The 13,862-nt window shown below is 35.4% G+C and overlaps 1 protein-coding gene across 1 annotated transcript in view; it reads left to right on the top strand.

Moving 5' to 3' along the window:
• Positions 1-13,862, top strand: part of Rnf115 (ring finger protein 115) — an 86,884-nt gene that overhangs the window by 22,405 nt on the left and 50,617 nt on the right. The window contains exons 2-3 of the mRNA XM_010629494.1: positions 9,131-9,189; positions 12,793-12,850. Coding sequence (XP_010627796.1) covers positions 9,131-9,189; positions 12,793-12,850 — 117 coding nt within the window. The remainder of the gene's footprint in view (positions 1-9,130; positions 9,190-12,792; positions 12,851-13,862) is intronic.

Below are 13,862 nucleotides of genomic sequence, written 5' to 3'. Positions count from 1 at the left end.
CAAGACCCTATCTTAAAAAAAAAAAAAAAAAAAATCACAAGGAAACGCTGGGAAAGAGAATCTATAAATAGATTTTTCTATAAAAACTGACTTGAGCATTTATATTTTTCACATCTTGACTGCTTTTCTAAGCCACCAAAAGCTGCTTGAAGTGTCTGAATAGATCAGCATTTCAGACATAACCCAGTAGGAATCAAAACCAAATGGACATAGGGCTGGGGATTTGGCTCAGTGGTTCCGCTACCTGCTTCACAAGTGCAAGGGCCCAAGTTCTACCCCCGGTACCAAGAAAAAAAAAATGGACATACACTTTTAAAGCATAAATTTTATGATGCTTGCATTATATTTGTTTTAAAATGCAGACTCTGGATATATATAGTATAGAGTTTTTAGCACTATGTTATATCAAACTGTTGTAAGCATGGCTTTAATATGTGTAAGAATTTGAAAACGTCACATTTGAAGCTTTCAAAGTCCATCCTCATTTGTAGGTCAGTATGCAGTTGTCTGGTTAATTGTATTTTGTACTTTATCTTCTGAGAATAAAGAGAGACCTAAGGTTATTTTCCTTCTGTTTAAAAAAACATTAAGCTTTTATTTTTGAGATAAAATCTTGGTAAGTTGCCTAGGCTGAATTTGAACTTGTGATCCTCTTGCCTCTGCCTCCCAGATTGCCGTATATGCCACCATGCCTGGCCTGGTTAGCAGTATCTTGACCCACCTATGTTTCTCAAGCTGCTTTAATTTAAAAACATTTAATAAGGTTATAACTGCCATAAATAGTTTTAAGCATCAGGAATTTTAAATACATCAAAATAGAATACCACATTAATAGAACAAAGGATGAAAACCATGTAATCATTTCTGCTGATGTAGGACAAGCATTCGACAAGCTTTAGAGCCTGTTCATGACAGAAACAGGTGCCACTTCTGGTTCTCTTCCTCTTTCAACCATATCTGCAATTACTTCCTCCACTGAAGGCTTATGCCTCTCAAAGTCATCCATTAGTGTTGGAATCAACTTCTACCACACTCTTATTAATATTTGTTTGTGGCACTGGGGATTGAATTCAGAGCCTTTGGACTGAAATACATCCCTAGTGCTTTATAAATTTTAAAAATTTTGAGACAGGGTCTCATTAAGTTGTCCAGGCCAGGTTTGAATTTATAATCCTCCTGCGTCAGCTTCCCATAGTGCTGAAATGATACTAATTACTGTGCTGCGTTTAATATTGATACTTTGATCTTCCTCTAGGAGTCACAAACGTTTTTAATAGCACCTGGAATTATGAATCCTTTCTAGAAGGTTTTCAGTTTACTTTATCTAGATCCATCAGAGGAATCACTGTCAATGGTGGCTATAGCCTTGGAAAACGTATTTCTTAAATAACAAGACTCAAACATCAAGTCTGATCACTAGGCTGCAGGGTGAACGTTGTGTTAGCCAGGCATGAGAACAGTATTAATCTTGTACATGTGTATTAGAACTCTTGAGAGACCAGGATACATTGGCAACAAACAATAATATTTTGAAAGGATCTTTTCTTCTGAGAAATAGTGGGCTTAAAAATACTTAAAAATACTCAGTAAACCATGTTATTAACAGATGTGCTGTCATTGGGCTTTGTTTTTCCTTTGTAGAATATAGGCAGAGTAAATTTGCCGCGTGCGTGTGCGCGCACGCACGCGCACGCACGCGCGCACACACACACACACACACACATTTTTTTTTAAACAGGGTTTTGCTATGTAATTCAGGCTGGCCTTGAACTCACAGCAATCTCTACCTACTGCTGGGATTCACACACACACACACACACACACACACACACACACATTTTTTAAGACAGGGTCTTGTCACACACACACACACACACACACACACACACACATTTTTTAAGACAGGGTCTTGCTATGTAGTTCAGGCTGGCCTTGAACTCACAGCAATCCTCCTGCCTCAGTCTACCTACTGCTGGGATTACAGATGTGCACCACTGTGCCTGGTGGGACCCTAGATTTTCAGAATGGTAAATGAGCATTGGATTCAATTGAAGTACCAGCTCATTAGCCCCTAATGAGTCACTGTAAGCTGTGAAGCATTGACTTCTCTCTAGCTATAGAAATTCTAGATGACACCTACCACTATACAGCTCAGGATTGTTGTCTCCCTTGAGAATCTCTTGTTTAAGGTAACAACTTTCATTGGTTATTTTAGCTTGGTGTTTCAGATGACTTGCTGTAGCTTCTCTGTCAGCATCACTCTGTACTTTTCTGTTACAGAGACAGCTTCTTTCCTTAAACTTTGTGAATCAGCCTCTGCTGTCTTCAAACTTCCTCATTTCTCTCAGCCTTCTGGGTTAGGCTTTCGCTTAATTGAACATTGTGGTGAGTTTGTCCTAATATGTAGCCTGCTAATTTTCTCCTTATCAGTGATAGAGACTGTTCACTTTCTTACCATTCATGTGTTTATTGGATAGTGCTTCTAATTTCCTTTAGGAACTTTTCCTTTATATTCACAACTTTACACAGTTTTTGGCCTGTCTTAGCTTTCCACATGCCTTCTTTATCAAGCTTAAGTATTTCCACTTTTTTATTTAAAGTGAGTGACATAAACAACAGCAACAACAACAAAAAAAACCAGACAGACATGCATCTCTTCTAATCACTTGACCACTTGTAGAGGCTATTGTAGGCTTATTAACTGGAATAATTTCAATATTATATTTTAGGGAGTAGGGAAGCCTGAGGAGAGGGAGAGAGGAATAGGGAAATGTTTGTTCAATGGAATAATCAAAATACCCATTGAAGTTTAATGTGCATGTAGCTTGCAGCACTGCAAAACAAGTGCAATAATAACATCAAAGATCACCATAACAGCTGGGTTTGGTGGTACATGCCTGTAATCCCAGCACTCATCTATAATCCCAGAACTCTGGAGATTGAGGCAGGAGGATTGCCGTAAATTTAAAGCTAACCTGGGCTACATAGTGAGACTCTGCCTAAAAAAAAAAATCACTGTAATGATGAAAAAGTTTGAAATACCGTAAGAGTTACCAAAGTGTGCCAGAGAGACACAAAATATGCATGTGCTTTGGAAAAATGGTGGTAATAGAATTGCTTAATGAACTGATGCCACAAAATTTTAATCTGCTAAACTTCTATGAGCATAACACTTGGCTTCACAACACACATCCCTTTTCTACTGTAAATTTTAACTTTAATGTAATAGTAACTGGCTGTATCTCCTAGTACCTTTCTCTGAAGGATATAGGAAGCAATCTTTGTGTTTATCCACGTGGTATGCTGAATGACAAAGTGTATGCATGTGTACAAAAGTATCAAACCAGGATTTTCACCCACATGACACTCTGCCTAACAGGTTTTGCATATATTTATTTGAGCATCTCAGAAGAGATAATATACCCACACCACTTTAGAATTTGTTTTTAAAAAGTTTTCTTTTGATGTTTCTGGTAGAAGTAGCTCAGTTCAGTATAGTGGCACATGAAAAATCAGATCTGCAAGTTTTAAAGGAGGTCAAAAGTGAATGATCATATTACTCTTGCATGGATGAAGAAGATGATCAATTATGGTAAAATATGTTTTCATAATAGAGGAGGGGAGCTGGGTATTTAGCTCAGTGGTTCTGCCGTCTGCCTTGCAAACGCAAGGACCTGAGTTCAATCCCCAGTACCAAAAAAAAAGATTTGATCATAATAGAGGAGTGGTGTGAGTGTATGATGATGATAATGATGGCTTTGATGTTGGCCACGTGAGTCAAAGTTCTTGTGACAGTGAAATGGAACAAGAATATACTGATACACAAGGAATGCAGAAAGAAAAGGAAGAAAACAGTAAGGTAAGCGCATTATTTGACTAGTTGAAATGTTGCATGTAACCAAATGGACTTGATCCAATGTTAGAACTAGGTCTGAAAATATAGTGAGGATCTTGGCAAGGGTGAAACCTGTTGGATAGAGTGCCAGCACTGCCATTCAGAGTTGGAAGTTCGAACAGAGGAAATGCTACAAGATGTTGTGAAATACATAAAGGCTAAAATAAAAGTAAAATGTTATGCACCAATGGCCATATTGAAAAATGTTTTTATTATGATACCTCACTAGCTTAACAAAGCATACATAACTCTGCTGTACTTACAGGGATTTCTTGTAATTGCAGGAATATAAAAGATTTATGGAAAAGTGATGGATCAAAATACGACATAAAATTTATGCCCATATATGTATCTGAAGACTTGTCATGCTTTCAGTTTAGAAATTTGTCCTGGAACTCAGCCACCAGGTCCTTATTTGTATAGTTATAAACCAAATGATGTTGTGAACAGACTTACTGCTCCCTTCTCCCAAACTAACTGGAATGTGACATTCAGCAGTTGATTTACCAGTTTCTAATCAATGTTACATTTACTAACAGAGTACAAGTTGATCACTGCAGGAACTGTACGCAAGAACAAAGTAGAAATTCCAAATGAAATGTTGCAATTTCAAAACAGAGAATTGTATAGTACCATCTTTGTGTTTCAGGAAGATTTACATTGGCCTTGTATATAGCAAAAAAACAAAACAAAACAAAAACCACCAAATTGGTACTGCTGATGTCAACATTGCCCCATGATGGAAGTATTGATAGGGAAACCTTGACAAAATGGAAGCCTGAGATGGAAACTTTAAACAACAAAGGTGGAGTAGAGGTTGATAAGTCACTATGATAAGTAACTATGATGTCACTTGAAACACAAAGCATTGGCCAACAATTGTGTTTTACTCCATTTTATTTTATTTTATTTTTTTGGTACCAGGGATCGAACTCGAGTCCTTGTGCTTGCAAGGCAGGCCACAGAACCACTGAGCTAAATCCCCGGCCTTACTCCATTTTAAATATGTGTAGCATAAATAGTTTGATAGTTTACAAAGACAGTAACAAGTGCAAAATACCACAGATAAATTTCCTTAGGTGTTTGGGCCTGGAACTCATGAGAGATCATTTACAGCAGAGGAAGAACAGAATGCTTCTGCCCAGGGAACTATGCAAAAGAATTATAGAGCACACTGGTGAGCTGACAGGTGAACAGGCACACACAGTATCCCAAAGACCTGCTATGACAACAGGAAAACCAAAAAGATGTCAACTGTGCCCTATAAAAAAGGACAGGAAAACAAAACCTACACGCTGTCAGTTTAAGCAATACTTCTGTACGGAACATATAGTTTTCATGTGTGAAGACTGCCCTGGGAGTGACAGTTGAAGCAAAGATTATTTTCGTTGTAGAGTTCTATTGGTATTTTCATTGTAGTTCACATAGGTTATTCTGATGTCATCTTTTTTTTTTTTTTTTGGTACCTGGGATCAAACTTGAGTCCTCGCACTTGCCAGGCAGGTGGCGGAACCACTGAGCTAAATCCCTGGCCCAGTTCTGATGTTATCTTTAAGCTTTTATAAGCAAGTAAACAGCTGATATGAAAATGTTTATGTCTATTCTAAGTATTCATTACACATTTGATGTTTTATTGATACCTGATTTCCCTGCTAAATACACATTATACAGCAAAGTAGGATGCTCCTGGCAGAACAGGAAGAGAAGAGAGGTGAAAAGAATGACCTGCCATATAGAAAAGGAAAGCCAAGCACAATGCTGTCAGTGTAAGTGAGACACGCACATGGAGCATGCAGTTGTCATGTGTAAAGATTGCCTTAGGTATAACAGCTGAAGCAAAGATTATTTCTGTGGTAGACTTTTGTTTGTGTTTACATTGCAATTCACATAGGTTTTTATTTTTCATGTTATTTTTTATGTTTTGTAAGCAAGTATACAGCTGATGTGAAAATGTTGATGTCTATTCTAAGCACTCATTACATATTTGCTATTTTATTGATATCTTATTTCCTTGTGTAGGTGTGGCAATTGAAAAAAAGATTTTTTTGTAGAGTGCTTTTGGTATTTTCATTGTAGTTCACATAGGGATTTATTTCTGATGTTTTCTTAGGTTTTATAGGCAAGTACACAGGTGATGTGAAAATGTTGATGTTTATTCTAAACACACAGTACATATTAATTTATACTTTATTGTATTGATATTTTATGTTCCTATCTACACACTGCATAATATAATGACCTCTCAATAAAACCGCAAGACCAGTGAGATGTGAAGTATGTCCTACAAAAAGGCCAAGAAAGCAAAACACATGTGCTGTCAGTGTAAGCAATATGTGTATGGAAAGTGCTGATGTCATGTGTGAAGACTGCCTTAGGAACAAGGGATGTCTTTCCGTTTTCTTATATCCTCATCGATCTCTTTTTTCAGAGTGTCATAGTTCTCAATGTAGAGAGGTCTTTTGCTTCCTTTGTTAGATTGATTCCTAGATATTTGGTTTTTTTGGATGCTATTGTGAAGGGGATTATTTCCCTAATTTCACTCTCAGTGAGTCTGTTGTGTACAGAAAGGCTGTTGATTTTTGAGTGTTTACTTTGTATCTAGTTACTCTACTGAATCTGTCATTTAAGCCTAGAAGTCTTTTGGTGGAATTTTTTGGGTCTTCTATGTAAAGTATCATACCATCAGCAAACAATGACATTCATGACAAAAACCCTGAAGAAAATTGGAATAGATGGTCTTTATCTCAACTTGATAAAGGCTATCTATGAAAAACCAACAGCCAACATCATATTAATGGTCAAAAATTGAAAGCCTTCACCTAAAATCAGGAACAAGACAAGGATGTCCACTATCATCACTCCTGTTCATTATAGTTTTGGAAACATTAGCCCCAGCAATTAGACAAGAGAAAGAAATAAAAGCAATAAAGATAGGAAAGAAAGAAGTTAAACTGTCAATATTTGCTGATGATAAGAATTTATTTCTGTTGTTCTTTTTTTAGACTTTTTGCACCAAATAACAGTTGATTGTAAATTTTGATGCTTTTTTATAAACAAATATTAAAAATGCAATACTTTTTTATGATTTTTTTTTTGCTGTTAAGCACTCATTGTTTAATAATTCATCAATAAAAATATTCTAAAGAGTAAATATGGGTTTGACACACCCATGTTTCTGTAACTTCGTGACAAAAAATGAAGCATCATCTGAATGAGTTATGCCTGTTTTAAAGTGGTGGGGATAGTGAGAAAAGTGAAGAAAGAACCTCAGCACTGTAATTTTGATGAATTATACTTTGTGATTTTTTTAAAAATTGAGGTTTTTTTTTGTGGGGGAGGTGTTTGTGAGGTTTTTGTTTGTGAGCTTTCTATAACTTAGGCTGTCCTTGAACTTAAGATCCCCTGCCTCGGCCTCTCCAGTGCTGGGATTAAGGTGTGCATCACCACACTGTGTTGGATTGATTTTCATTTTAGACATTAGAATAGATGTCAGGTTAGCCTTCTAAAATCAGTCTCACTTGAATTTGTATAATTTTCTTAACGGGAGAGAAAGGGATAGGTTGGAAACTACCTGGGAGAGTGAAGAATGAAGGAGTAGAGGGAGAAATTCAGGGATTAATATGGTCTCCAGTTTATTTCTAGAGTAGAGTAGTTCATAGTATGCCTGTTATGGATGTGTCTTACTCTTAATGTCTATAGAGGAGATTAAAGGTTGAGAGCTTCCTGTGCACAGGGTTAAAGTTCACAATGATTTGAAGTTTTCCACAATCTGGTCTTTTGTCTACCTTTCTTGGGTATCCATATTCATACTACTATGTTCTGTGCTCGCTTTGGCAGCATGTATACATATTGCTCTCTTCCAATCTCCATGTCTGCTGTTTCTTATCATCCTAGTCCAAAGCACATAATTTCCCTTTTCAGTGATTAACAAATCTCTCTCTCTTTTTTTTTTGTTTTGTTTTGTTTTGTTTTTTGAAACAGGGTCTTACTATGTAGTTGAGATGACCTGGAACTCACTAGCCCAGGCTGTTCTGGAACTCACAGTGATCCTCCTGCCTCAGCCTCCTGATTGCTGGGATTACAGGCGTGTGCCACTACACCCGGCAACAAATCTCTTTGACATGAAGAATTGATCTTATTTTCTTTATATCTGTTTTAAGAAAACATTTGGATGTTTGAGTTTACTTTTTCTTGAGGAACCAAATACAGCTGCATGATCATCAGATAAAACAAAGCTTTAGATATCAGAAAGTACTACAGGGAACAAGGGAATAATTGAAAATGCCTTTCCCAGATCTATTTTAATATGTAGTTAAAATATGCTTTCTAAAAGTCCAATAAGGCACTCTGTAAAGTGTATTCTTTCTTAGCCTCAAAGCTTGATGTTGTAACTATTATTATTAATGTATTTTTGGTTTTCTGAGATAAAATCTTGGTATGTTTTTCAGACTGGCCTTAAAATAACTGTATAGCTCAGGGTGGCCTAGAACTTCACAGTGATCCTCCTATCTCAGCCTTCCCAGTATTGGGATTACGGGTGTAATCATGCCTGACAGCTTGATATTATTTAAGATAATGATTTATTACTGAAGGAAATAGAAATTAAGTTAGTGGAATTGTTTTGGTTATTTGAATTATGTATAGTTTCTGTGGAATAGTTAATAATGTTGTATTTGGAACCATTGGCAATCAGAAATAGATTGAAATGTTTTAAGTCCCATTGTAATTTCATAGTCAATAAATTGATTTATGCTGTGATTCAGTTTGTCTCCTATGTACACATAGTAAAAAATAGTAGTTTCTGTATCCATCAATAGTGGTATCTTTTATTGCCCTGATGTAGTGGAGTTTATTATATTTGAGGAGAAAATTAAATGACAAATTCATTGCAGTTAAAAAATTACACTAACCATTCTAATGCTGCCACTAAAAACCCAAACTGAACCAAAACAAAAAATAAACTAACCCAAATTAAAAAGAAAACAAAAAACAATTAAATCTTTGACACTCCGTCTTTCATTCTCAGTGGGAACCACTTAGCTAACTTTGAAAGCCATTTTGCAAATATCTTACAGAATTCTTTATTTGCCAGAATGTAATAAAAAAAAAATCCTGAAAACCAACAAGTACATAAAACATCCCATATTATTAACTTGTATACTGCGCGTTATTCTGAAACTACACACTTGTCTTCCTAATGAAAAGCTTTTATTTATTTCTTCCTTTCTTTTATAGGAATATATATGTCCTAGATGTGAATCGGGCTTTATTGAAGAAGTAACAGATGATTCCAGGTATTGTACGAGCTAATGAATAAATCAGACATTCTCTTATAAAACTAAAGAAATAGTATTAACTAAATGAACTTGAAGGAGTTTGTTTTCTGAATTTGATGAGAAGGAACACGTGTGTGTGTATGCACATGTGTACACACAAAGTGAGGGCAGAAGAGGTGAGAAGGAAGGGCGAGAAAAGAGAGCTGGGAAAGTGTTATGAGAATGGGTATGATGAGATCCACGTCTTCTGATTGTTTCATTCCTCGGGGCCCTCTATACCCCTATCAGAATAAGTCTGGTAAGTCTTCATTTATTTCCTTGGATTTTGGGGTTCTCTTGGATTATTGGTTAGTTTTCAGTGATCACTTTGTTGCTGAAGGTTAAATTGCTACCGTACATCTTTGGTGGGCTACAGAGCGACTTCTGATAAGACATTTAACAAAGTAAATATGTTCTAGCCAGCAAAACTGTGTTGTTATTCTTAGGAAACCTTAAAACCTTTCTTCTTGTTAGGTTATTGCTGTTAAACTTTTACTATCTTGCCCACTGTATATTAATATTTGAATTTGTAATACTTGAAATTTGTTCTCATTGGCATCAATAGAGATATAAAACCATAAAAACAATTATAATGTAGCATTGATTTTTTTTTTTTTGGCTAACCCCGATGGCACATTTGTTTTTTGAGGGCTATCTGGTTAAATATTTGTTAAATAATCCAATAAATACCAACTGGTTAAAAAGAATTTGTAATTACAAATTCTTAATCTTAGAATGACTGGGGGATTCTAATGGTCACAGTAGATAATTCCTTTACTGTTGCAGAATCTAAAGTTGAAGGTGTATTCTACAACCAGGAAAAAAAAAATACACATTTTATGGTATGTATGTACTGTTAGTACCTGTGTATACTAACAGTATGTACTGTTAGTTTTACTTTATTAATGATTGGTGATTATATTTGTAAATGAATGGAGCTTCTGGAGCAATATATGGCATGGGATTGTTTGGTATAAACACTTAAATGTTGGTATAAAAATAACAATACAAATGCTAAACCAGTAAGATTAGCATGACAGCAAAATTAGCATGTGTGGATGGCATGCTGACTGGTGCAGTATAGCTTTTTTATTTGTGCTATCATAATTATAATAAATACTTATTTCAGGTGCTTATTCACTGCATGTGTTGAATAAAGATATTGACTGTAGTAATTAATGGGCTTATTTTTTTCTAAGTATTTAAAATACTAATCCTGGTTTCTTTAGGCAGATAGTACTTTTTTTAACAAAATACAAATACAGCCAGGTGTGATGGCCCATTCCTATAATCCCAGCACTTGGGAAGCTGAGGGAAGAGGTCAGTCTAGGCTACATGTTGAGTTTGAGGCCAGCTGCCTACATAACAGGACCATGTCTCAAAAACAAAATAAAATGCAGTTGTTAGTAGTGTGATGGTTAATCACAAAATGAATCTTTGTGAGACACAGAGCTATGAATTCTATGGATCTTGTTCTTATTTGACCTAATTCTTTTATTTGTGCCATGTAGGTCAAAGATTGTCCTGTGTTGTGACTATTGGTAGCAGCTACTCAAATATAAAGATTTTGTGTTTTAAAAGACATCAATTATTTTTCCTCTTAAAATCAGTATCTTACAGGTGGCATGATATTTCCTTCTACAAAATTTGTTTTTGCTAATTTGAATTTAGCAATTACAGTGGTTAGTAGCGGATGGGAAAAATAAGAGAAAGTCCTTGCATGTAAATTGGAGATAATGGGACCCATCTGCTACTAAGCATACATGTAGAGGAGAGACACTTTATAAATTTTCCTCTTTTTATCCCCCCTGTTACTGGGGATTGAACTCAGGACCTTGTGCTTTGTAAATTTTCTTAAGCGTTGTAGTTTCTCAAAATGTTATTGAGGTTATTTTTTCTTATCCCTTTATAACTAGTGCTATCACTGAAAAATGTGAAGGAATTTTTAGATAAAGGAATGTTGAAAGAGTTACAAGGAGATCAGAACCCTAAAAAATAAGAGTTGATGGTTTGAATACTAATATTTAAATTCCTGAAGCCACATAGTAAAGATAGGAAAGAAGAGGGTTGGGGATGTGGCACTGTGCCTGCCTGGCAAGCTCAAGAGATCTTGAGTTCAATCTCCAGTATTTAAAAAAAAAAAAAAAGGAAAGAAGAGGCTTGGAGGCCTGTTAAGCTTGGGCAATAAAACGGATATATAACCTTGCAATTTTGTTTTTTATGATGTTTGGTAGTTCATTTAGTTATTTAGCATAAATGTTTAGGTACTTTTGGTATTGCTGTGCAATTGAAATGATTTTTACAAAAGCATTTTTAATTTCTGAAACAAACACAAATGTTACATGGTTACTAATCAATCAATAAGGCCTAAGAACGATTCCATAAAGAATGGCATTAGATTTTGCTTTTGGTTTAACCAGGGTGTGTTTGTTTCTGCAATGATCTCTAAGCAGTGCCTGGATTGGTATTGTAATCCTGCAGATGAAGGCTATTTATAGTTTGTGGATTTTATATCATTAAGTGTTTTTATGTATGTTTGCTTTATATGTTTCTCTTAAAATGTTACTTAGCAGTTCTTGTGATTCTTTCCATCCTCTTTTCTCCCAAAGGTTAACCACTTTCTTCTCTTCACAAATTTCATAGGGACAGAGGGATTTAATATTTTTCCTGCTCTTAGGATCTTTGGGAATAAGTAGTTATTTTACCATTTATATATGTGACAGTAATTCAGGTTTTATTTTGAGTTATCAATACAGGATATTGTATTGCAGGGTTTTCAAAGGTAGTGAGTGCTCTATAATTTCCAATACATTATATAGACTCAATATTTAATTTGAGGCATTAATAAAATACAGTCTTTGCTCTTTGAATTTATACTCATGAAAGGAGGGAAAAGAGTTGAAGTGGATGAGGCTATTTATATATTTATATATTTATATAGATATTTATATAAGGTAGAATTTGGAATCAAAGAATACAGAGGCGGATAGAAGAGTCTCATTTGTTGGTGAGTTCAGAAGTGATTTAATGGAGGAGGTAGCATTTGAGATTGGCCAGAAAGGTAGACAGGATAATCAAAGTACTGTATAGGATAAATTATCAGAAGAAGAAATATTTATTTTGAACTCTTTTCTAATGTGCTAAACTCTGCACCAGACCCCTTATATTACTACATTTAATCATTCCTAAGAAATAACTTCTTTTCTCAAATGTGATCATGGAATGGTTTTATAGTAAATATTGTTTTGTTTTCTTAGCCTCTGTGAGGATAAATGTTCATTTTTTCCTTTTTTGTTAGGTCAAATATGAATTGTATCACTAGCTGAAGGTCCTTTTTCCTTCTTTGTGGTGGCCCTTTTCCAAATTTTCACTCAATTCATTTGAAATCCACTTGATTTTGTGGTGTATGTTTTCCATAGATTAATCCACATGCCAGTCTTTATCATTTCCTTTGTAGGTGCTGGGTTGGGATGAGTTGTTTTTCCTTGTTGGGCTTTGTTCTCATTATGTCATTCTATTTTTAGTCTCTGGGAAGAGGGAGCTTGTTCTTGGAATAGAATTACCATTCCTTTTTCTCTTTAGTTTTTTAGGTGGTGGTGCCAGCCGGATAGACAGTAGCACTTCAACACATTTTGCAGAGGTAAGTTTTTCCTTTGGCTGTAGGAATTCTTTATGTGGAATTTTAAAATCATGTCAGATTATCATTTCCAAGTGTGGCAAAGCATCAAAGTTTATCTGAATGTGTAAAAAAAAGTGGGCAAGAATAGCCTTTGGAAAGGCTACTGTTTTTAGAAGCTAGAACTGTGGTGTGTTACTTTTGATTAGTAGAAATTAATAGCTTCAGACTACTGCTTAAAACCCAGTAGTACTTTTAGTACTTTTTCTGCTTCTTCATTGTGTATATGGTATGAGATTAAAAACTTGTGCTGTTTTGAAATCATAGTGTTGGCAAACTTTGCTTTGGTGGCATGACTACTAAGTAAAGGAAGGCCAAGCCAGTATGAGTTGTAAAAAAGTAGTATTCAGTGTTGCACAGTATTGGTTTTTACAAGTTTTCCTCTCATCAGAATGGTTGATTGGCAGATTGAGTTTATTACTGCCTTTCAAATCCCAGTACAGGATCCATAATTCATTTCTACTTCTTTGTACAGTATAGAATCCATATATTTTGAGAATAACAAAAATCTTACCTGTGAAATAAAAACAGGGCATTAGTCTGCATCCTTAGTCTGTGTCTTTGAATACTATTTTATATTAAATTCAGAGTACTTCACCTGTGAAGAACTGGTGTCTTTCAGATGATCGTGGGTACCAACTGTGTGCCTGCTGCTTCTTCAGTGGGCTCACTGAGGACACAGCCTTTCCTTGTTCTCTGACTCATGCTTTTACCTCTTTTCCTTCACGTGGTGAGCGTTATTTTGGACACCAGCACAGTCTACATCCTGTAGGGTAATAAAGAGGGGCATAAGTGTTCTTCCTTGGTGGCTCCATTTTTCAGTGGCTTCATAGCCTCTAAATATTTGCTCAGCACATATTTAACAGTGGTCTTCCCACTCCACACAGAAAACTGGGATCTCATGGATTTTCCAAGCAATATTTTTAAATGTATTTTATCTTTTTAATTAACAGATAAAATTGTATATATTTATGAT

The sequence above is a fragment of the Fukomys damarensis genome, unplaced genomic scaffold (assembly GCF_012274545.1).
Source record: "Fukomys damarensis isolate Sample0158 unplaced genomic scaffold, DMR_v1.0_HiC HiC_scaffold_33, whole genome shotgun sequence".
Classification (NCBI taxonomy): Eukaryota; Metazoa; Chordata; class Mammalia; order Rodentia; family Bathyergidae; genus Fukomys; species Fukomys damarensis.
Note: the sequence above shows the minus strand (reverse complement) of the source record. Positions and strands in the feature narration are given on the sequence as shown.